The 26009-nt window shown below is 43.3% G+C and overlaps 1 protein-coding gene across 6 annotated transcripts in view; it reads left to right on the top strand.

Annotated features, from left to right (window-relative positions):
• The window catches only part of AOAH (acyloxyacyl hydrolase), a 225827-nt gene that overhangs the window by 183311 nt on the left and 16507 nt on the right, over window positions 1–26009 (top strand). For all 6 annotated transcript variants that reach the window (XM_003318258.6, XM_003318259.6, XM_519044.8 and 3 more), the window contains 6 exons: window positions 6652–6688; window positions 7442–7516; window positions 15636–15808; window positions 22742–22800; window positions 22879–22938; window positions 24574–24670. In XM_003318258.6, the coding sequence (XP_003318306.3) occupies window positions 6652–6688; window positions 7442–7516; window positions 15636–15808; window positions 22742–22800; window positions 22879–22938; window positions 24574–24670 (501 nt within the window). The remainder of the gene's footprint in view (window positions 1–6651; window positions 6689–7441; window positions 7517–15635; window positions 15809–22741; window positions 22801–22878; window positions 22939–24573; window positions 24671–26009) is intronic.

Below are 26009 nucleotides of genomic sequence, written 5' to 3'. Positions count from 1 at the left end.
ACCCTAACATCACAATTAAAAGAACTGGAAAAACAAGAGCAAACACATTCAAAAGCTAGCAGAAGGCAAGAAATAACTAAAATCAGAGCAGAACTGAAGGAAATAGAGACACAAAAAACCCTTCAAAAAATTAATGAATCCAGGAGCTGGTTTTTGAAAGGATCAACAAAATTGATAGACCGCTAGCAAGACTAATAAGGAAAAAAGAGAGAAGAATCAAATAGACGCAATAAAAAATGATAAAGGGGATATCACCACCGATCCCACAGAAATACAAACTACCATTAGAGATTACTACAAACACCTCTACGCAAATAAGCTAGAAAATCTAGAAGAAATGGATAAATTCCTCGACACATACGCTCTCCCAAGACTAAACCAGGAAGAAGTTGAATATCTGAATAAACCAATAACAGGAGCTGAAATTGTGGCAATAATCAACAGCTTACCAACCAAAAAGAGTCCAGGACCAGATGAATTCACAGCCGAATGCTACCAGAGGTACAAGGAGGAACTGGTACCATTCCTTCTGAAACTAGTCCAATCAATAGAAAAAGAGGGAATCCTCCCTAACTCATTTTATGAGGCCAGCATCATCCTGATACCAAAGCCAGGCAGAAACACAACCAAAAAAGAGAATTTTAGACCAATATCCTTGATGAACATTGATGCAAAAATCCTCAATAAAATACTGGCAAACCGAATCCAGCAGCACATCAAAAAGCTTATCCACCATGATCAAGTGGGCTTCATCCCTGGGATGCAAGGCTGGTTCAATATACGCAAATCAATAAATGTAATCCAGCATATAAACAGAACCAAAGACAAAAACCACATGATTATCTCAATAGATGCAGAAAAGGCCTTTGACAAAATTCAACAACCCTTCATGCTAAAAACTCTCAATAAATTAGGTATTGATGGGATGGATCTCAAAATAATAAGAGCTATCTATGACAAACCCACAGCCAATATCATACTGAATGGGCAAAAACTGGAAGCATTCCCTTTGAAAACTGGCACAAGACAGGGATGCCCTCTCTCACCACTCCTATTCAACATTGTGTTGGAAGTTCTGGCCAGGACAATTAGGCAGGAGAAGGAAATAAAGGGTATTCAATTAGGAAAAGAGGAAGTCAAATTGTCCCTGTTTGCAGACGACATGATTGTATATCTAGAAAACCCCATTGTCTCAGCCCAAAATCTCCTTAAGCTGATAAACAACTTCAGCAAAGTTTCAGCATACAAAATCAATGTACAAAAATCACAAGCATTCTTATACACAAATAACAGACAAACAGAGAGCCAAATCATGAGTGAACTCCCATTCACAATTGCTTCAAAGAGAATAAAATACTTAGGAATCCAACTTATAAGGGACGTGAAGGACCTCTTCAAGGAGAACTACAAACCACTGCTCAAGGAAATAAAAGAGGATACAAACAAATGGAAGAACATTCCATGCTCATGGGTAGGAAGAATCAATATTGTGAAAATGGCCATACTGCCCAAGGCAATTTATAGATTCAATGCCATCCCCATCGAGCTACCAATGACTTTCTTCACAGAATTGGAAAAAACTACTTTAAAGTTCATATGGAACCAAAAAACAGCCCACATCACCAAGTCAATCCTAAGCCAAAAGAACAAAGCTGGAGGCATCACGCTACCTGACTTCAAACTATACTACAAGGCTACAGTAACCAAAACAGCATGGTACTGGTACCAAAACAGAGATATAGATCAATGGAACAGAACAGAGCCCTCAGAAATAATGCCGCATATCTACAACTATCTGATCTTTGACAAACCTGACAAAAACAAGCAATGGGGAAAGGACTCCCTATTTAATAAATGGTGCTGGGAAAACTGGCTAGCCATATGTAGAAAGCTGAAACTGGATCCCTTCCTTATACCTTATACAAAAATTAATTCAAGATGGATTAAAGACTTAAACGTTAGACCTAAAACCATAAAAACCCTAGAAGAAAACCTAGGCATTACCATTCAGGACATAGGCATGGGCAAGGACTTCATGTCTAAAACACCAAAAGCAATGGCAACAAAAGCCAGAATTGACCAATGGGATCTAATTAAACTAAAGATCTTCTGCACAGCAAAAGAAACTACCATCAGAGTGAACAGGCAACCTACAAAATGGGAGAAAATTTTCCCAACCTACTCATCTGACAAAGGGCTAATATCCAGAATCTACAATGAACTCCAACAAATTTACAAGAAAAAAACAAACAACCCCATCAAAAAGTGGGCAAAGGATATGAAAAGACACGTCTCAAAAGAAGACATTTATGCAGCCGACAGACATATGAAAAAATGCTCACCATCACTGGCCATCAGAGAAATGCAAATCAAAACCACAATGAGATACCATCTCACACCAGTTAGAATGGCAATCATTAAAAAGTCAGGAAACAACAGGTGCTGGAGAGGATGTGGAGAAATAGGAACACTTTTACACTGTTGGTGGGACTGTAAACTAGTTCAACCATTGTGGAAGTCAGTGGGGCGATTCCTCAGGGATCTAGAACTAGAAATACCATTTGACCCAGCCATCCCATTACTGGGTATATACCCAAAGGACTATAAATCAGCTGCTATAAAGACACATGCACACGTATGTTTATTGCAGCACTATTCACAATAGCAAAGACTTGGAACCAAGCCAAATGTCCAACAATGATAGACTGGATTAAGAGAATGTGGCACATATACACCATGGAATACTATGCAGCCCTAAAAAATGATGACCTTTGTAGGGACATTCATTCATGTCCTTTGTAGGAACATGGATGAAATTGGAAATCATCATTCTCAGTAAACTATTGCAAGGACAAAAAACCAAACACCGCATGTTCTCACTCGTAGATGGGAATTGAACAATGAGAATACATGGACACAGGAAGGGGAACATCACACTCTGGGGACAGTTGCGGGGTGGGGGGAGGGGGGAGGGATAGCACTGGGAGATATACCTAATGCTAGATAACGAGTTAGTGGGTGCAGCGCACCAGCATGGCACATGTATACATATGTAAGTAAACTGCACATTGTGCACATGTACCCTAAAACTTAAAGTATAATAATAATAAAAAAAAAGAAAGAAAATGTGGTGCATATACACCATGGAATTCTATGCAGCCATAAAAAGAACTAAATCATGTTGTCGCTAGTAACATGGAGGCAGCTGGAGGCCATTATCCTAAGCGAATTAATGTAGAAACAGAAAACCAAATACCATATGTTCTCACTTACAAGTAGGAGCTAAACAATGGATACTCATGGACATAAAGATGGCAAGAATAGGCACAAGACTACTAGAGGTGGGGAGGCAAGGAGGGGAGCAAGGGTTGAAAATGACAGTCAAAGCAGCGATTATTAAAAAGTCAAGAAACAGATGCTGGCAAGGTTGTGGAGAAATAGGAATGCTTTTACACTGTTGGTGGGAATGTAAATTAGCTCAACCATTGTGGAGGACAGTGTGGCGCTTCCTCAAAGATTTAGAACCAGAAATACCATTTGACCCAGCAATCCCATTATGGTTATATACCCAGTGGGATATAAATCATTCTGTTATAAAGATACATGCATGTGTATGTTCATTGCAGCACTATTCATGATAGCAAAGAGATGAAATGAACCCAAATACCCACTGATGATAGACTGGATAAAGAAAATGTGGTACACATACACCACAGAACACTATGCAACCATAAAAAGGAATGAGATCATGTTCTTTGCAGGGACATGGACGGAGCTGGAAACCTTTATCCTCAGCAAACTAACACAGGAACAGAAAACCAAACATCATATGTTCTCACTTATGATTGGTAGCTGAACAATGAGAACACTTGGACACATGAAGGGGAACAGCACATGCTGAGGCCTGTTGTGGGAGTGCCAGGGTGGGGAGAGCATTAGGAAAAATAGCTAATGCATGCTGGGCTTAATACCTAGGTGATGGCTTGATAGGTGCAGCAAACCACCATGGCACATATTTACCTATGTAACAAACCTACACATGTATCCTGGAACTTAAAATAAAAAATAAAGAAAATTACCTATTGGGTCTGCTATGCTCAGTACCTGGGTGATGGGATCAATTGTCCCACAAACCTCAGCATTACACAATATACCCAGGTAACAGAAGTGCACCTGTATCCCCTGAATCAAAAGTAAAAGTTGAAATTAAAATAATAATAATGATTCCTTCCCTCACTACAAAAAAGAAAGAAGATGATATAGTCATTTCTAAAAAAAATTAAACATAGTATTACAATACAGCCCAGCACTTTCAGTTAGGTATACCATACGCCCAAAACACTTGAAAGCAGGGACTATCCATAGCAGTGTTATTCACAACAACCAAAAGGTGGAAACAACCCAAATGGCCATCAAAGAATGAATGGATAAACAAAATGTGTTATGAATGAAGCTTGAGGACATTATACTGAGTAAAATAAACCAGACCCAAAAGGACAAGTGTGACATGAGCCATCTACATGAGGTGCCTAGAATAGTTAAATGCATAAGGGCAGAAAGTAGGAGGGTGGCTATCAGGGACTGGAGGGAAGAGTTAGTGGAAAGTTATTCTTTAATGCATTTTGAGTTTCGGTTTGGAATGATGGAAAAGTTCTGGAGATGGGTGGTGATGATGGTTGCACAACAGTGTAAATGAACTGAATGCCACTGAATTGTACACTCAAAAGGGATGGAAAGATGAAATGAGGCCAGATGCGGTGGCTCACACCTGTAATCCCAGCACTTTGGGAGGCCAAGGCAGGCAGATCATGAGGTCAGGAGTTCGAGACCAGCCTGACCAACATGGTGAAACCCCATCTCTACTAAAAATACAAAAACTAGCCAAGCATGGTGGCACATGCCCGTAATCCCAGCTACTCAGGAGGCTGAGGCAGGAGAATCAATCGCTTGAACCCAGGAGCCGGAGGTTGCAGTAAGCCAAGATCGCACCACTGCACTCCAGCCTGGGCAACAGAGCGAGACTCTGTCTCAAAAAAAAAAAAAAAAAGAAAGAAAGAAATGAGATGTACATTTTACCATAATAAAATGGAAATAAAGCAATATTTATTTAATGTGCTAACATTTCCTGAATCAACCAAGAGAACGTCAGTGCTGCCTGTACAGCTTGCCACTAGCTGCATGTGACAAAGAGGCAATCATTGCATAGCTACACAACTTCAGTGAGACACAGGCCAGCATACCCTTCATGGCTACATGCTGCCCTTTTTCCCACGTGGAACCGGAAGAACATGCCTGGGTCTGCGGTAAAATGCACTTATCCCCAAGCTTCCAAGGCTGGAAGTTATAGGAGAATCTTCCTATGGAAAGGGGCAACTGGATGGTATTTCTCCAACTCGGTCCACCGAGTTGCACCACCCACCTGACAATTACTTGCTTATTTCTAGCAGATCTGTCTCTTGGGGACAAAAAGACAGTACACTGGTTTGGGTTAACTCTTTCTCAACTACAGCCTAGAGGAGCACTGTCCACAGGAAGCCAGAGCTCAGCATGGCAGACGGAAGGGACTGGTATGAACTGCAGTTCTTCAAATGAGTACCTGTGTGGCTTTGGGCAAGCCACTTAGGTGGGCCTCAGTTTCCTAATTTAAAAGTGGGAATACAACAGTACCTACCTCACACAATTGTACCACAGCTTAAATGAGCTGTAAAAGTTTAACAGCACCTAGAATAAAATAAGTATTCAACAAATATGATTTTCTTTTTTTTTTTTTGAGACAAGTCTCTCTCTGGTCGGCCAGGCTGGAGTGCAGCAGCATGATCTCAGCTCACTGCAACCTCCGCCTCCCAGGTTCAAGCAATTCTCCTGCGTCATCCTCCCGAGTAGCTGGGATTACAGGCGCACACCACCACGCCTGGCTAATTTTTTTGTATTTTTAGTAGAGACAAGGTTTCGCCATGTGGACCAGGCTGGTCTCGAACTCCTGACCTCAAGTGATCCGCCCGCCTCAGCTTCCCAAAGTGCTGGGATTACAGGTGTGAGCCACCATGCCCGGTCTGGGTTTTCATATAAGAGACATGTTACAGGTGGTAACGGGGATTGGAGCAGGATGGTCATGCCTATCATTACAAGAGTTGAAATATATCAACTCTACAATCTGAACCTTGTGTTGGCCAGACAGCCTGCGGGAGCCTTGGGAGTGTGCAAGAATAATAGGAGGAGATTAAATGGGGCTCTCCAAGGAGGTGGGTAATTCTCGTAACATTCTTTTCATTTTCCTCTAATTCTTCAACTCATTCTTTAATATTTTCGGTAGTTTGTCTCTTTGGTAGTAGATACATACTTTTTTTCTCACATCTGCTAGAAGATTTACTCATTTATGCTTAGGAAATGTCTGAAGACCCATGAATCCAAATAAATTTTGGTTTTGTTAATATACTGCTAAATAAACAGAAAAGCCCTTAAGGAGAATTCCAGGATTAAACACTACAGAAACTGATTGGAAGAAAATTATTTCCATCAATGTGTTGGTCAGAACAACCTTTGCCCGAACAGTGATGCCGCTTTCATGAGTTCAGTCAATCAGACTCCCATATTGATAGTGTGAAATTGAACTCACTAACTTTAATTGTTTTCTTAATTTTAATTATTCAGGTGCATCTTCCCGAAACCTGAAGAAATTTATAGAAAGGTGAGCAGAAGATAAGAAGTTGTTTTTAATTTGGTTTCTCATTGTGAATAAGGAATGAAAACTCTTTTATTACCCCATAATCATTTTTACTGAGCATAAATAGCTTGTTAGTCACTATCCAAACTCAAGGATATCACTCCTTGGGCCAGTGAGCATAGAAAGTGATTAATTTGCATATGTCCTCAAAGAAGGGTGATAAAAATGCATAGAAAGTTGGTAAAACTTAGCTCTGACAGACAAAAGGATGATGTCATATCCCTGCTTTATGAATGAGAAAACATTTTTTGTGCTTATTTGGGGCTTGAAATTCAGAAGCAAGGCTCGAGGTGTCCTGACTGGAAGCCTCAAGAAGGCTTTGCCTTTTCAAAGTTGACTATGGGTCCACGGCTGCCAGGGTATCCTAAGAACATAGACATAAGGAACCCAATAACTCGCCTGTGCTTATTGATGCAATTGCTGTGAAAGGTGCCAAGAAGATAGTATTGTGTCTATTTACCCAGGACCTCAATCCATTCTTTTCAATTTTATGCATTTATGTGGCCTTTCTCTAATAGGCAAGTGGGATAATGATTATAGAGAATAAATGGGAAATGGGAATGGTGGTTGGCTGTACTAGAATGAAAGAAAAATAGCAAAAAGGTTGCCAAGAGGGTGGTCATACCAAGATTGTTTTCAAAGGCCCAGCCTGTGTCACTGGCTACAAAGCTAGGTTTCCAAGTATCTGACATTCAGATTCCATCTATGCCTTCTCAGCTTGTCTAGAAACAAGATGTTGGACTATCCCGCCATCGTTATATATGCCATGATTGGAAATGATGTCTGCAGTGGGTGAGTTATTGAGAAAAAGTATTTTCAAGATTCTTTGGCTCTGGGCTCTTCCCCACCCTCTCCTCACCAACTCCACTCCATTATAGCAGCCTGCTGTTCAGCTGAATTTCTCTATCTTAGAAGCACGGCCGGGCACAGGGGCTCACACCTATAATCCCAGCACTTTGGAAGGCCGAGGTGGGCAGATCACCTGAGGTCAGGAGTTGGAGACCAGCCTGGCCAACATGGTGAAACCCCGTCTCTACTAAAAATACAACAATTAGCTGAGCATGGTGGCGTGTGCCTGTAATCTCAGCTACATGAGAGGCTGAGGCAGCAGAATCACTTGAACCCAGGAGACAGAGGTTGCCATGAGCTGAGATCGTGCCACTGCACTCCAGCCTGAGTGACGGAGCAGGACTCTATCTCAAAAAAAAGCAAGTCCTAGACACATGTGAAATCAACAGTACCAATCTGTGATGCTGAAAGCCTCTTTTGAAAATATCTGCTCCATTAATGATCAACTCTGATGTAACAACAAATGGGTGTGTCCTGATCAGTTATATCACAAGAAATGTGCTACTACTCACTGAGAACCCAAGATTGGCAATTGTGATTTTTTTAATAAAATAAGGCAGAAGCACAGTTACCCCATAAGAACATCGATCTCACTCATATTCTGATCTACTTTACTTCCTCATGTGGAAGAGACAGCTTAGATGCACAGACCTACAGCATTTGCAAAGAAACTGCGGATAACTCATGGGCAATCCTATCTATGCCCATGGCCCATAGCAAGAAGGTAATTTTGCTAAACTGCTGGTATTGGTAGTAACTTCAAAGTGGTGAATTCCTTAGTTCCTATATAACATTTGGGGAGGTTTCTCAAAATCTGTGTACACCCCTAAGAATATGGTGCGTGTATGAATGCCATCTGTCCTGTGATTGTGGCCCAAAAAAAATGGTGAGACAGGATTTAGAGCAACTCCCCAGTAGCAATAGCCACCCACTCACTATTTTAGGAAACAGGAAATTAAGGCCAAAAGAGGTTCACGATTTGCCCGAGGCAACAGGGTTGATTAATGGCAGAGCTGGACTCCACCCCAACTGTGCTAGAAGTGGGCCATCCTGCTCACTCCGCCTGTTTGCTTTCCTGTATTTCATACGCCATGCTTTCCAAGCCTGTGCTGAAAACAAAACTCAATAGTATTAAAGTGTGTTTGCCCGCACAGATAAAATTCAGATGGCAAAGGAGATGCAGACATAATCAGTGAAGTGCGTTCAGGGCAGGAGATACCACAATGATCCAGAGACTCTGATACGCCAGATGTCACCTTGGTGCCCTTTAGGCTGGTTTACTGCTGTCTCCAGAACCCCAAGTTGGCCAAGGCTACATTCTGGGCACCAAGGTCTGTGAAGAGACACCTGGGACTTTCCAGTAAATGGTAAACACCCTTTAAGGACTGCCATGAACCAAGAGGTACATCACTCTGTGTCATTCCATCCTCCCAGCAGCCCTAAGAGGCAAGGATGATTGTCCCATTTTACAGATGGGAAAACTGATTTGGCAAGGATAAGGAACTTGCCTGTTCTGGTATTGAGCATCAAAGCTGGGAGCCAAACCAGGTTATCTAACCAAATTCCGTTCCCTGTCTATAGTCCACACTGTCTTATTTCCTTTCTTTGACTCATTCACTTTTTAAAATAAACAGTGAGCACCACGATGTGCCAAGCACTGTGCCAGGCTCTAGGATATGGATACAATGACAAAGAAGCCACAGTCCCTGACATCAAGGAGCTAATGAAAGGAGAAACACCATGCTTCAGGCTCTAGCTGCCATCACGAAACAGAACAAAGCTATGGTCAGACCAGCCATTGCTCCCCCAGCCCCCAGAGCATGTCCTCCAGAGAGGAACAGAGAGCAAACTGACTATACTGAATAAAGAACATGTGCAGAAAGAGACTCTGGCTCCAAAAGCCAAAATCCCTGAAACTGTACTTTTCCAGCAAAACCTGCTTACCCAGATCCCTCCAGCCCAGTCCTACTTTTCCTTTCCCAAAGAGCTAAAGGGCAGGCAGACATCAGCCAGAGACCTGTGCCAGCCTCTCCCCTGCTGGGGATCTGGGTAGAGAAGCAGCAAGCATTTGGGTGAAAGAACAGAGTTGGCAGTATGGGATGTCCCTGTGGTGCCCACTTTGTGATGTCCTGTGGAGGGGTTAAAAAAATAAAGACAGATGGCAACTATATCTCCCCATCTGCCAGAACGTCAAGGTGGAGTAGATTTCCCAAAATGAGCAAATGGATTTTATAAAAAGCTCAGGCAGCAAGGAGTTACATAATTAAGTCTGTCCTGGAACAAGTTTTAGGATATTTGCTTGACGTTTTTCTTTTCTTTTTCTATGACAATGCTAGCTCTTACTGAAGTAACACATTTATGTGCTTTCTTCTCAATTCTCTAAACTCATCCAGTTACTCAACAAATACTGGTTAAATGAGTGAGGGTCACGATTGGAAGATAGCTTTTAGCATCAGGAAGTCAAAAAGAAAGATCACATAGAGAACCTGGCTTTCTCATTGTAACCCTGCTCAATTTGATTTAGGCTAACTCAGCTTCCTTTGCGCTTTTCCGATCACTGCCCTTGAGGGCTATGTAATGTGAATGATATGGAAGGAGAAACATTCCTGAAAACAAGGCAAATGTTGGGAAGCTACAGCAGCAGAACCTTGGGGTGGCGGAGGCAGTGGTGGGAAATGGGAATGGCCTCAGAACGTCCAATCATAAAGGCCAGTGACAATCCTTTGCCAACATCCCAGCGCAGCATCCCTGAAATGAACATGGTAACTGCTGGAAATTCCATAGAATTATACAAGCATCTAGCACTAGCCCCATAAATAGATATGGTTTCATTTGTTACAGTGGACAATTATGGGACAGATGGCATTCATACAAGCATCATATTCTTAGGAGTATACACAGAAAGTATAAATTATACATTTTCATCTTATGGGGAGAGCCAGAACCACCCACACAGGGTGTCTGTGCCCATCTGCCCCCAACCATTGTTTTTCTTCAATGCCAACGCTTCAGGTTACACCCTGGGCAGTTGACCAGCACTGCATTAAGAGGAAGCCAGCCGAGGCACTGACAGGTTGCAGGCCCCAATGAGCCTGGACTAGTGAGAAACAATCCATGCTATTTATTCAGATGATAGAAAAACCAGCAGGGAAGGGAATGGAAAGAGCTCCTGCTGCTCAGAGGAATTCTCTCTCCCAGACTCTTCAGTGAGAGACATGGGTAGCAAAGGGAATGATAAGGAAGTTCCAACCAGCCAGCATGTTCCAGGCCACACCCACTTTTAAGGGATGTTTAATGTATCTCTATGCATGGGGTAATATGGAAGTCCTCATCCCATTCCCAGTCTGTATCAAGATGCCTCTTCTCCCCAGCTACTCAGGAGGCTAAAGTGGGAGGATAGCTTGAGCCCAGGAGTTCAACCATGCAGTGAGCTGTGATCATACCACTGCCCTCCAGCCTGGGTGACAGAGCAAGACCCTGTCTCTATTTAAAATTAAAAAAAAAAGATTTCTCTTCAAGGGGATTGGATGGGAGCCCAACAATGTGATTGCAACTGGCTGGCATGAAGAAAGGGCTAACCCTCTTACCTGGGTGTTTCAAAAACACAAATGCTAGCTGTGAGTGAGGTGTGAGCACTTGATCACTACAGTGATCTGGGCTTTAGCTATGATTCCAGGAAGCTGGTTTTCTGCACAGGCTGATCAGTTTCTTCCTTGGAAGGGACACCTCTCTCTAGCACCGGCCAGGTGAAATCTGGCTGGCTTACCTGCCAGGGTAATGAAATGATCAGGCTTATTTTGCCTGATCAGACACAATTCATTAGGGCGGGACAGGCTTCAGAGCCACCTTCAGGAGTGAGGCTCTTCATCTGTTCCCAGCCCGGCCATTTGTTTCTGACATGTGTGAGAGCATGTCAGTGAGCACCAATTTCTCTCTCATTATTTTCCCCAGTGTGGCCACTGTGCCACAGGCTGGTTTTCACATCTTCTCTGTTAGCTGAGCACTCTCGATCTCTCACCTATCCATCTGAGTGTCTGGGGTGAGCTCGCTGGTGTGTGAGAAGGGGTGCTGGGACCCTGGAGTCGGCAGACAAATCCGGGGTGGCAGGTGCCTGGGACACCTGGGTTGAAAAGGGTTAGACACCTTCAGCTCAGCCCATTTGTCCTTTGGCAGACACCAGAGAGACCTAGGAGATAGTTCTCAACCACTAGGGTTCTTTGGTCTCCAGAATACTAACACAAAGTCTCCCCCAAACATCACCAGAGGGGAAAAAGTACACAGATCAAAATGGCATTGAAAAATTTTCAGGGGGCCGGGCGCAGTGGCTTATGCCTGTAATCCCAGCATTTTGGGAGGCTGAGGCAGGCAGATCACGAGGTCAAGAGATTGAGACCATCCTGGCCAACATGGTAAAAACCCTGTCTCTACCAAAAATAGAAAAATTAGCTGGGTGTGGTGGTGCTTACCTGTAGTCCTAGCTACTTGGGAGGCTGGGGCAGGAGAATCACTTGAACCCGGGAGGCAGAGGTTGCAGTGAGCGAGATCGCACCACTGCACTCCAGCCTGGGCAACACAGTGAGACTCCATCTCAAAAAAAAAAAAAAAAAGAAAGAAAGAAAGAAAAAAGAAAAAGAAAAGAAAACTTTTCAGGGACAGAAGTCAAAAGCCACCTTCTATGGCATCTGGGAGGGGTGATCGTCCCATGAATCACATAGACTCCCTTGCCCTTACCTGAGCTAAGAGTTGGTTGATTTTGCTATGCAAATTAAAAGTAAATTATGTAGTTGTACAAGGTGGAACAAAGATAACTGGAGAATGTTCCATTAGCAACACCAAGGCTTCCATTTTGATTTCACTTAGCAATTAGCCATGTTGATTATGCTTGCTTAATTTGTGGGTGCCCTTTCATAAATACAAATTAGCTCAGATTCTTTGTTTAGCATCAGGGCTGTGCCTCTAACCAAAAAAAAAAAATTATTCAGTGGGGATTTGGGGAGACTTTGTCCATCTTAACTCATCTTGCCCTTATGTGGTTGGAGAACATTAGCTCAGCATAATTGCTTGTGCCAAAGCGTGGCTGTATCAGCAGGAAAAAAAAAAAGTGTGGCAAGGCAAAAGTGAATAGGCAGTATTTGCCAGCTTTACCAGTGACAGAAGAAAGGATATAGACACCCAACTTGCCTTTCATTTCGCCCTTGCTGTCACACTTCAAACACACGGTGAATATAGAACCTAGATACTTGGGGCAGGTTCTTCAGTGCTGCTCCTGTGCATATGGGAATCAAGTCAAAGCCCCTCCCCACGCTTCTGCTCTAGTAGGTAGGCAACCTAGTCGCAAATCATCATAGCTGGTTTTTATCAGGTAGGAAGATTTTTATTTTTAAAATAGTGTAATTTTTTCATGACAATGGAAAACATGAAATTAGCATGCAGTTCTATACCCTGAGGGTTTGTAAAATTAGACATCTTTTTTTCTCCCCCCTTAAGAGACTCTAGCGATCCATTACATAGTTTAGAAGCACATACACCAACCATAACTGCCACCCTACTGGCTACCCCCATGGCACCAAAAGTATTGTTGTAGTCAACAATACTTTAATACTTTTTAGCCATCTTTCTATATTAATACATACAAATTACTTCTTTTTTTTTATTCAGGTGAAATTCACATAATGTAAGACTAACCATTCTAAAGCAAAAATTCAGTGGCATTTCCAGTTCACAATGTTGTGCAACCAACGATATCTAGTTATTTTATTCTTAATGGCTATATAGAGTTCTACTGCATGGGTGTACCATAATTTATGTATTTAGGCTTTTATGTTTTTCCAGTGGTACACTATACCAAGCAATATTACAATATTCGTATGTACATTTTTGCACATTTGTGGAAATGTTACTATAGGATAACTTCTTGAAAGTGAAATTCCAAGGTCAAAAGTTAAGCCAACTTCAAATTTGGATACATTTTGAAAAATTGCCCTCCAAAAAGGCAGTACCAATATTCATTTATGAGCTCCCTTAAAAATGAGAATTATGGATCCCTGGGGGCCCCTTTCTGCCCCCTCTTCCCATATCACTTATGCCCTGGGTCCAGCCTCTGAGTGATGGACTTATTTTATCTGGTTCACAATCTGTATTAAGTTCCCTGGAGCTGCCATAACCAAGTACCAAAACTGGATGACTCAAAACACAGACATGTATTCCATCTCAGTTCTGGATGCTTAAAGTCCAAGATCAAGGTGTCCGCGGGGCCATGCTCCCTCTGAAAGCTCCAGGGAAAAATCTTTCCTTTTGTCTTCCCACTTCTGGTGGCTCCCAGCGATCCTCAGCACTCTGGCTTGTGGCAGCCATAACCCCAGTGTCTGCTTCTGTGTTCACATGGCCTTCCTCCTGGTGTATGTCTGTGTGTCCTCTCCTCTTCTTATAAGGATTCAGTCATTGAATTTAAGGCCCACACTAATCCAACATGACCTCATCTTAACTAATGACAACCATGAAGACCCTATTTTCAAGTAATGTCACATTCTTAGGGATACTATTTAACCCACTATCATTAGGGAAACTGGAATTTTAAGTACCCAAAAGAGAAAGTAACACTGTAGCATTATTCCATTTAGGGTAAAGACAGGCAGTTAGAGTGTAAAGAGTAGATGAAAACCCTAGAAAATTCTGTATTCTACGCCCAAGTTAATGCAGGTTAGGATCCGAATCCAAATTTGTTGTGTTCCTGAAGGTGTGTGCAAAAGTCAATTGTACAAAGAAATGAACAATAATAAACTTATATTAATGCCAAAAATACTTTAGCACCCCTTGCCTTTTAAACATAGCTTTTTAAAATAATTTCAACTTGTATTTTAGATACGGGGGTACATGTGCCAGTTCATTGCATGGATATATTATTGTACGACGCTGAGGTTTGGAGTACAAATGACCTCATCACCCAGGTGGTGAGCGTAGCACCCAAACATAACTTTAAATCAACCAATGAGTGCAATTTTAACATAACTTCAAATGATGTCTTTGTAGTATTTTGTACATTCCTTACTTCTTTTCCAAACCAAATGAATATAAGTCAATCAGCTTAAATTCAATAAATGTCTGATTGAGGGTAAAGATTCGTCACTTTCAGCTCACTTAGGAGCTTCACCTTTGTCTGACATGCTTTGATTTTAGGCCTGTGTCTCTCATAACTACTTTCAGTACTTTCTTTTTTTATTTTACTAACTTTTATGAAATAAGAAGAGAAAATATAATTTAAAAATTCAAATACCCTCTATAGAGCACAAGCACTACTATATAAAGACAATAATGCGGGCTGGCATTGTTGTGAAATGCTGTTGCAGGGTATAGTCTGGAATGTAAATCCATCAGGAAATGCATGCAAGTCCAAATCCAGTGTAGAAACTGAAGGATAAAGAGCAAGATACAGTGTGGACGTATAATATAACTTAATCAGTAAGATTCTGTTTTCTAACTGTTATACATGTGAAAAGTTTTAAAGACCAAGTTATAGACCTCGAAGTGTCAAATAAATCATAAGCAATACCAGACCCCTTTCATTTCAAAAAACTGTGTGTAAGTCAGGCCAGTGAGTTTATGCTACAGGAACAAAGGAACAAACAGCCCCTAAAATCTTAGTAGCATAAAGCAACAAATGTTTACGTCTCTCTCACACTGCTTGTCCATCAGAGATCACCATGGGACTCTGTTCCAGGACTCAGATTGGTGAAGCAGCTATCTAGAACATTGCCTATACCCATGCAAAGAAAAGGAGCATTCTAGAAGGTGTCACATCACCAAATATGACACATGTCACTTCAGCTCACCACTCATTGGTTAGAACTAGTCACATAGTCCACTCAACCGCAAGGGAGTCAGTAAGTACAGCCTATGTGTCAGAAAGGTGGAAATCCAGGAATATCTTGCAAATAGCTCCAATGACCACCACACTGTGTGTGTGTGTGCGTGTGTGTGTGTGATGTATCTTGTATTTGTGTGCAACTTGCATGCATCTATCCTTACAATCAACCAAGATATTTTCTGTTTATTCCACCAACAGGAAGAGTGACCCAGTCCCAGCCATGACCACTCCTGAGAAACTCTACTCCAACGTCATGCAGACTCTGAAGCATCTAAATTCCCACCTGCCCAATGGCAGCCATGTTATTTTGTATGGCTTACCAGATGGAACCTTTCTCTGGGATAATTTGCACAACAGATATCATCCTCTCGGTATCAGTTTGAAGATTCTTTTACTCTTTAATAACATCAATGTATACACAGTTCAATGTATATATGGTTCAAACCATATAGAAATGTGCCTAAAATGCCATCATGGAATATGGGTCAGAGTTGATAAAGGCAAGAGCCCCTAGATGCAGTATCTAAAGGTCATTATCCAGAGGTGAGCAGAATCAGATCCAAAGGCAGAAAGGGCAGAAGTAATTCATGAAGAATTAGGACACATTGAAAGGTAAGCGCTCAAACCAGGAAATTCCTCTAACAGAAGGCGAAATGTAAAATGAGCTGAGGAAGCCCAAACAGGAGACAGACCCATGAGTCAAAGACAGGGATTTCTCTGAACCTCAATGGTAAGTGCTTCCTGGTGGCCTGTTAGAATTCTCTAGAGCACAGTCCTCCAGCCTGCTCGTTTCCTGCTTCTACACTCTCTTGGGGTCCTTAGCTCCAAAAGGCTTTAAAATGTCCCCGGAACCTTCTAATGGCAACTCAAATATTCTCGATACTGTACAAATAACATAAAAGTGCTAGTAATTTGCATTAGGAAGGTGTGATCCTTAACCCTGTGAGATAGATGTTTTCATCAACCACAATAATTTCATTTTATAGATGAAAAAAACCAAGGCTCAGAGAGGTTAGATAGCTTGCCAAATGCCACAGAGCTCACTGAATATGTTGTAGCAGGGCTCTGCTTTCTGTATTTCAGAGGAGAAGGTATTTATTAAGTGCCAACTATGTGCCAGGCACTATTCTAGGCACAGGGTAACCAGCAGAAAACACAATAGTCCTAAGTTCCTGCCCACAGAAAGCTTATATTACAATGGGAAAATGACTCAAAAGTCTATCAGAAGGTGATAAGTGCCACAGGAAGAAAACTGAGCAAGGAAGAGGAACAGGGAGCTGGCCTCAGTCTTCCCTGATGAGCATCTATAAGAAGAGACCTGGGTACCCTCCTCTCAGCCCCATATTGACAGCACCTGCACCAATCTATCATGAAGAAGGGACTATCCCTTCCCTGGTGTTACCCCACTCACCTCCTGAGCCCAACCCACTAAAAGGTGCTGGCAGTCCAAGCACCTTCTTAGGAGTCAGGTGAGAAATTCAAAGAAGACCTGAAACTCATTCCTTCACGCCCTCCTTAGAGGGAGTGGGTGGGGAGCAAGATTTCCCATTTCAGGCCATCAAGAGCCTTTTCTTGCATATACTACTTTGTGTGAATCTTTCCAGTCTTCTCTTGTCCTCTTCCTGCAGTCCCTAAGACAAACACCCCACTTCTCCCTCAGGAAATTCCGCCTCTCCCCACCTGGGAAAAGAGTAAGGGTCCTTTAGCTAGCTCTCAAAGGCTCTGGTCTCTTAGTTGGAGGGACAATGGTGGACATCCACATTCCATATTCTCCACCAATAAGGATGAAACCATTTTCCTCTTGAGTTACTCATGTATCACAAATATTATCATCCAAGAAAAACACTGTACAGCCTCACCTAAGTAGAGCATATTCTTCCTGTTCATGCAACTTTGACCACACCGCCTTAGAAATAACATGATCACACATGGAACTTCACTCCATTCTGGGCTGCTTTGCATGCAGAAAGGACACCAATCTGGGCTAAGAATGTCTCTTTGAACCACGGGATATGAAAATTGTACATCTGCCCTCAACTGATTCTTTCAGATTTCCAAATGTGTCTCCTACGCTAAGAAATGCTTTGGAAAGAGAAGCTGAGGGCAGGGAAGTTTGTTCCCAATTTACTCCATCACAGTAATAGCGACTTGACTTCCATTTTTCTGATTTCTAATCCCATTTTCTTTCCATGAACTCTGGTTACGCCACCTTCATAAATTCTTTCCGATATGCCATGCAATTCACTTGATTTATGAGACATGTTTGGTTTCATAAATATGAGACCAAAGGTAAGAATGACTCCATGCAATTTGGAAAGGACTAGGGGAAGGAAAAATGTATGTAAGAATGTAAGAATGAGGCCAGGCACGGTGGCTCATGCCTGTAATCTTAGCAATTTGGGAGGCCGAGGCGGGTGGATCAACTGTGGCGAGAGTTCAAGTCAAGCCTGGCCAACACAGTGAAACCTCGTCTCTTCTAAAAATACAAAAATTAGCAGGGTGTGGTGGCACACGCCTGTGATCCCAACTACTCAGGAGACTGAAGCAGGAGAATCGCTTGAACCCAGGAGGCGGAGGTTGCAGTGAGCCGAGATCGCACCATTGCACTCCAACCTGGGTGACAAGAGTGAAAAACAAACAAACAAACAAAAACTCTGTCCAAAAAAAAAAAGAATGTAAGAATGGTATGTAAGAATGACTCCACGCAATTTGGAAAGGACTGAGGGAAGAAAAAAGGATGATTGGGGGATTTGTCCACTTCTGTGGATTCTCTAGGCCAGTGGTTCTCAACTGGGGGCAACCCACTCACCCCCACCCTGCTTTTATCACATCTGGAGATAGAAGAGGGGTGCAACTAGGCTGGGTGCGGTGGCTCACGCCTGTAATCTCAGCACTTTGGGAGGCCAAGGTGGGCGGATCACCTGAGATCAGGAGTTCAAGGCCAGCCTGGCCAACATGGTGAAACCCTGACTCTGCTAAAAATACAAAAAAAATTAGCTGGGCGTGGTGGCAGGTGCCTGTAATCGCAGCTACTTGGGAGGCTGAGGCAAGAGAATCGCTTGAACCCGGGAGGCGGAGGTTGTAATGAGCTGAGATCATACCATTGCCCTCTACCCTGGGCAACAAGAGTGAAACTCAGTCTCAAAACAAAAAACAAAAACAAAAAAAAAAAAACAAGAGGGGTGCAACTAGCATCTAGTGAGTAGAGGCCAGGGGGTTTGCTAAACATCTACAATGCACAAGACAGCACCCCAAAATCAAGACTGTCAGTCATGCAAGGTTGAGAAACTGCTCTAGATTTTGCCTTGTCCTTCTCAAGTGGACTCTCTCTGGCTGCTAATCACACCCTAGCATGTACAGCACAAAATGGAAAGAAGAAAAAGATAGAACAAGTTTGTTCTATAGAAACATCAGTAGCTTTGAAAAAAAAAAAATCCAATCAAGGAGGAAGCTGAAACCATCTAAAATTTGTTTGATGCTTATAAGTAATTATTCACATCCTAAATTATCTCTGCTGCCTGGTTGCCATGGGAAATAAATTATAAATTTCTCAACAAAGCATCAGGGTCCTTCCTAGAAAGGCTGGAGAAGTAGGTGGGATTTATCCAGCATCCCCAGGCCTCCTTTGACAGGACTCATAACTGACACAAGATGACAGACTTCAAGAGGGGGTCGCGTTAGGAAGGTGTGACTCTTTTTTTTTTTTTTTTTTTTTTTGAGACGAAGTCTCACTATGTCACCCAGGCTGGAATGCAGTGGTGCGATCATAGCTCACTGCAACCTCTGCCTCCCAGCTTCAAGCAATTCTCCTGCCTCAGCTCCCCCGAGTAGCTGGGATTACAGGTGCCCGCTAACACACCGGGCTAATTTTTGTATTTTTAGTAGAAATGGGGTTTCACCATGTTGGCCAGGCTGGTCTCGATCTCCTGATCTCAGGTGATCCACCTGCCTCAGCCTCCCAAAGTGCTGGGATTACAGGCATGAGCCACCGTTCCCAGCTGAGAAGGCGTGATTCTTAAAACGACCCTGGGAGATAGATGCTTTCATTAACCACAGTAATTTCATTTATTGCTCTCACGCTGTCTCTCTCCTGCTCTCACTCCAAACCCCATCTTTGGATCTTGAGCCAGCAGTGAAGCAGGGTTCATGCTGGGCTGGCCTCAGGGTTTGGTTGCTCTGCCCAGGCCACTGTAGATCTCATCTTAGTCAGCAGCTGGACACTCAAGTCTGATTCCTGGGCACCGTGTTAAGGGTTGTGCTAACAGTGCTGTGCAAAGAAAAAAAAAGGAGGGGGAAGAGGGTGAGTTCCATTTATTTGGGCCTAGAAATGTGGTGATCATAGTGTTTAGACTTGACTTTGGCCACTTCTTAAAAATTAAGAAAGCGTTCAGGAAACAGAGGCATGGTAGGAGACCCCCTGGTCAGTGACACAGTCTCTGCTGCCTCCTTTTCCCTCAGAAGGACAGGTAGGAACTCAGCCTGAGCAACCAGCAAAGGCAGGGTTAGATGCCACAGCACCCACGCAGCAGGTCACTCAGAGGCCCAGAACAAGAGCAGGTGGGTGTCTCACTCCTGCCAGGGACAAGGGGGTGACGAATCTCTCTTCGCATCCCTCCTCCTCAGCCAGGTTTGTGACTCACTACCCAGTCCATCGCTGGCTGCCAAGGGCTGGGGCACCCCACAGCTTCTACTAGTCGCTAAAATTCCTGGTGAGAGTTTATTGTCTTTGTGAGGAATTACCAGACAGCAAGCCTCATACATTGGGATTCTACTGATGTGGGTCCTTTGAGAAAAGTCAAGCTTGGCCAGTCACAAGTCCTCTCAGCCATGATCTGTGAGGAAGGGGATCATTCCAGAAATATCTCTGAGATTCCTACTCTGTGCTTTTGAGAAAAGATGACATAAGACGCAATCTGTGTCCTCAAATGAGAGGGAAAAGACAGCTCCTCTAGGGAACTCAGCACATGGACCCTGACAGCGAACGTGGTGAGTGCCCATGAGGATGGGCAAGTCACAGGCATTCAGGGGCCATCCCAAGGGTTAGACTATGGAGAGGAAGCCAGGGACTCTTAGCTGCAAATTCGTCTGCTAGTGGGCCAGCCTTGAAGGGCTTCTGCCACAAAACAGCAACTTCATCTTGCCCCAATTACTCTTAAACTTGAAACCAAATGTCTTTTTAAAATACCTTGGTGTTTCTATTTTATCACGCACTTTCCCTCTGTCTGAATAAATGTGATTTTAACACATTTACATGGCATTTCATGGAGATGTGCCTGATCTTTGTTGGTACTAAGTTTCTATGGTATCTAAGATTTCAAGTATGTTTCCAGAATTAAATAGATACCAGAGACCCTGCCCTAAAGAAGTTACAGATTATGAAGACACAGGGTCTCATTGGGAGCTGTGCTGGCCATCAGCAGAAGGACAGCAGGAGAGGGCATCAGGCAGCGTGGAGCAAGGCCAGGGCGGGCCTTCATCCCCAAGGAGGAGCCAACAATGAAGTTCCCAGTGTCACAGGAGCAGGACAAACTCCGGCCCCTCTGGATATCAAAGCAATCCGGGCCTGAAGGTGGGGAGGGGAGAATGCAAGGTCAGGCATGAGGTGCCACCTCCTGTCAGGCTGCAGAGAGATGCTGCCCCTCAGGGGGAGGGGACACACCAGGGCCCACAAGGGTGGCAGGGCCCCAGCCAGGCTACCTAAGTTTCACTATGAGGCCCCAGTTCCAACATAGAGACAAGATGGCACCAGGTACCAAGGCAAAAGCAGCCAGACACTGGGCCCTCACAGAAGGTGGGGAGACCGAAGGCCGCAACTCAGTGGTAGCCCCCAGAGGGAAAGAGCGAAGCCAGGAGAGCACGTGGAGGACCCAGGGTGGGGAGTGGAGAAGGAAGATGTCAGTCACTGCAGCTGAGACACACTCAGAAAGGGAGCAAATGACAAAAAGTATACACACAAACACACACACACACACAAAATAGAGGGAACAAATCCTCAGTGGGTAGAAGTAGGAACTTGGGGGAAAATGGAAGCTCAGTGTTGGACCCATAAAATAAAAGCAAGGACAAAAGCCAAGGGCTTGGGATTCATTTAAAATGTGAAGATACAGAAGCCTGTACAGAAGACAGACCTGGCAGGTCACTGTGACTTTAGTGGCCATAATGAGCCTGTGGCTTTCCTGTCCTGGGACTCACTCACCTACACAGAGAGATAATAAATTTTTTCTCTCTGACAAGAAAATTGAATCTATCTTCCAGTCTAACTAATCAGAGGTATAAGTGAAAAATAAGACTGTGTTCTATCACCTTCAATCTTTCTCTTCATTCTGAGATAGGTCCTATTATCTTCCTTTATGTTTTCAAGAGTGTGAGGAGTGTTAATGGATACAGTGTCAGTCATTCACCCCCGAGATTTGGGGAGACCTGGATTTTGTGTGTCAGCCACAGCATGAAAGTCAAATTGCTTCAGCGGGGTGGATATGCTGGAGGCGGGGTGGAGCGGTGTTGGAAGAGAGAAGAAATCACCCCCACAGATTCTGGGACTATAGCTGATGTTCAGAAAAACTGGATGAACCCTCATCTGGTACTTTTCACTTTATTATGTACCTCTGTAACTTGCACTAAAAAATAAGGGTGTCTACTAATTAGGGTCAAATAAGATATCCACTGGACAGCCCATAATCCAGTGCCACAAAGAGAGACATGAGGTACTGCCTCCCCATCCCATGAGCCAACCAAGCATTTTGTACGGCTTTCAGTTCACCAACTGCAGGGAACTACGTGGTCAGAGCTTCAGATACTCAGAATGTCCTGCCAGGCCCTCAGTGTGGGATAATTCAGTCAGACCTGAGCGTTTCATAAACCTAGAAAAGGGGACTAGGTCAACCGCCACCTCGAATGTTCCCTGTGCCCCATGCAGGGAGCATTTCATACCAGGGCCAGGAGAAAGTACTGCTCTTAAAGGGCTTTATTCAAGGCATCCTGGTTCACATTGAGCTGTAGGATACTTGCATTTCTTTTTCCTGAGTCCAGATGAGGCCAGTTCCCCCAGCCCCATCCTGGCCCATGCCCACAGCTCTATATGGGAGTGAGTTCCTCAGGGCTCCTCCTCAACTCTGGGTCTGAATTTCTAGAGGCTCAGAAAGGAGGAAAGCACAGGCATTCTTCAAGAGCAATGCTGCATGAAAAATCAGGGGAACACCCTGGAAATAGTGACTTTCTGCAAGGGAGGCAGGGAAGCCCCCAGGTGTCTCTAAATGCTGCTATTGCCGAGTGGATGCAATCTACCAGACCTCTCTGTTTTCCAGGCCAGCTAAATAAAGACGTGACCTATGCGCAGTTGTACTCCTTCCTGAACTGCCTCCAGGTGAGCACTCACTGGCTTGCTTCAAGGCCCGCTTACCTACCCTGTTCCTCTGTAATCAAAGTGTTTTCCCGCTCTCAGGTCAGCCCCTGCCACGGCTGGATGTCTTCCAACAAGACGTTGCGGACTCTCACTTCAGAGGTATGACTGTCACAGGCCTTTTGATACCATCTTTGATCATTCTTTCCCTGTGTTTGCTGCAGAGTTTTCACTGGGGATGGGATCCTGGCAGGCAGATGGTCTCCAAGCTGGTGAATAACAAAATGAAAACTTCCAGGTGCTTGAGGAGCCGAGAGAACCTGGTGCACCCTGTCTCCCTCTGTCTTGCTCTGGGTCTGTCCTCTGCTGACTGTGTTTCTCAGCCACTGTCTCTCTCGTGTGTACACATGTGTGTACACACACTCCCCCGTGTGCGCGCACACATACACACACACACACACACACACACAACCTTTTAAAGCTGGTCCTAAGCATAGTTGTGGAGTTGGAGAGAGCTGATTGAGGTTGGCCCCTATGCATGACGGAAGTTCTCCCCAGGTAAATAAGAACCTTCCTCCCTTCTCTCAGGGAATCCATTGCTCAAAGAACATGGTTTACACTTCTTTCACAGATGGCGAATAATCTCTTTGTAAAAGACTTATTGAGGCTGGGCGCGGTGGCTCACACCTGTAATCTCAGCACTTTGGGAGGCTGAGGTGGGAGGATCACTTGAGGTCAGGAGTTTGAGACCAGCCTGATCAACATGATGAAACCCCATCTCTACTAAAAAATACAAAAATCAGCCAGGTGTCATGGTGGGCACCTGTAGTCCCAGCTTCTCAGGAGGCTGAGGCATGAGAATCACTTGAACCCAGGAGGCGGAGGTTGCCATGAGCCGAGATCGTGCCATTGCATTCCAGCCTGGGTGACAGAGCAAGACCCTGTCTCAAAAACAAAAATGAACAAACAAAAGACTTATTGAACATCTTTTACATAAAAAGCATATTTCAATTTTTTAGAACTTGGAGAACACAAAAAAGCATAAAGAACAATAACAAAGATCACGCAAAATTCCACCACCCAAAGTTAGTATATGTGTATGTCTTCCCATTACCACTTCTAGAGATCAATATATTTGGTTTTTGCCTACATAGTATGAGAATGCACATACTCTTTTATGCTTTCCAATGTTCATAGATTGTTTCTCCACACCATAATGTTGTAACCATTCTAAAGTTTATACATGTGAATATATTATGATTTATTTCATCTTTTGGTGTTGGACATTTAGATTGTTTCCAAATTTATACTATGATAAATAGCACTGTGATGTGCAATCGTATATCTAAAGGTGTTAAGTCTCTGTGTACATCTCTATTTCCTTGAGACAAATTCCTAGAAGAATTACTGGGCCAAAGGGTATGTCCATGTTTAAGGATTTGATCCATATTGCCAAATTGCTCTCTAGAAAGGTTAAGCTAATGACATTCTCATTCACCTACCCATGACAACATTCAATATCATGGTTATCTTACCTTTGCCAGTCCCAAGGGTGTTAAAACTAGTATCACTAATTTACACTGATTTGATTTCTAATGAACATTAACATTTGTCTCATGTTCACTGGCCATTTGTACGTGACTAGAATTTAATGTGCAGAGCTGCTGTCTGCTGATGGCTTGGAGAAATGAAAGTAGAGTAGGATGGGGAAGATCGATTTCTTTGTTCTGCCTGAATTGTCTCACTAAAGTCAAAGTCTAGATTTCACGAAATTCTCCCTGTTTCCTCTCTCTTCAGAGAGCAGAGCAACTCTCCAACACACTGAAAAAAATTGCAGCCAGTGAGAAATTTACAAACTTCAATCTTTTCTACATGGATTTTGCCTTCCATGAAAGTAAGTAGCTTTGTTTGGGTATTGACAGAAGATGAAAGCAGCAGCTAGTTTAGGGCCTGGGCAACTGGTTTTATACTTTTATAAGCCACCAGGCAGCAGATTCGGCAGGGTTACTCCTGCCTATTCTGACACACTAATAGCTCTCAGTATTGAAAAAAAGATAAAATGTGGGACTTTTTCTGAAAAGGTTGGGTTCAGCATTACCTCTGTACTTCACCATCATTTTAGAATCCCTGATGCAGTAGAGCCAGTGACTGGTTAGAAAGAGCTTTGAGCTGGCAACCTATAGGTTAATGCACTCACTAACCTGTTCTTGTCGGGTTAAAAGCCCTGGTTACCTGATGGATGTGACAGAAATGAGGGATATGGTGGCACCTCTCACAGTGGGCCCTGAAATACCCTGGGACTCAGGAGCAGTGCAGATTCCCACACCCCATACAGGATGAACTTAATCAGAACCTCTAAGGGAGGGACCAAAGAACTTGCCCATGGCAAAGTGATCAACCCATGTCCCAACTTTCTGGAAGGAATATTACTGAGTTGCCTTTTTAGCATTCTGTCCAAACACTGGAGTCACTGCTGAGTGGCCACACAAAAACAGACATGATTACTATAGCTACTGATTTACTCTTTACATCTTGAGTCTGAAAAATTATTGCTTATTGACTGTAATCCTTCCTGATTCATTTTCATTGCTAAGCAATTTTTATACAAGAGCAAAGCCCCCTGTTGACTGCCAGATGAGATAATGCTAATGAAGGGTTTCACAGTGTAGGCGAAAGATGGAAGATTCCTCATCCAGAGTTTATCATCTCTGTCCCCCACCCCCAGTGCCCCCATCCGCAGCATCTGGGTTGGAGCAGATGGCCATCATGAATTATCAAATATTACATTCACTGACATGTTTTGCATTGCAGACTCTAGTAGTTCAATTCTGAACATCCTTTCAACAAGACTGGTCTCCCTTAACTAGATTTCCTGCCTAGGTGATACACATTTCTCTCATGGGGAGAGACATTTTGATCAATAACTTCTCATTAAAATGCAGAGTTAAAGACTCATTAATGAATTCCTGGTGTAAACAAATGCACCACCAAGTGATCTTTGATCGTCATCAACCTTGAATATAGATAAAGTTATTAAAAATATAATAATGTCTAACACTCACATGGGACTTTTTTTTTACTTTCCAGAGTGATCACTAGCTCTGTCATTTATTATCTCTGGGACTGCAGGCAATTCTCTGAATATTTTTAAACTCCCTTTCCAGCCCTGGAAATGGGGATACCATATCTTCCTAACAAATCTCTGTGATGATTCTATGAAATAATGTGTCATC

The sequence above is a fragment of the Pan troglodytes genome, chromosome 6, assembly GCF_028858775.2.
Source record: "Pan troglodytes isolate AG18354 chromosome 6, NHGRI_mPanTro3-v2.0_pri, whole genome shotgun sequence".
Classification (NCBI taxonomy): Eukaryota; Metazoa; Chordata; class Mammalia; order Primates; family Hominidae; genus Pan; species Pan troglodytes.
The sequence above is the reverse complement of the archived record's forward strand: the minus strand, read 5'-3'. Positions and strand labels throughout refer to the sequence as shown.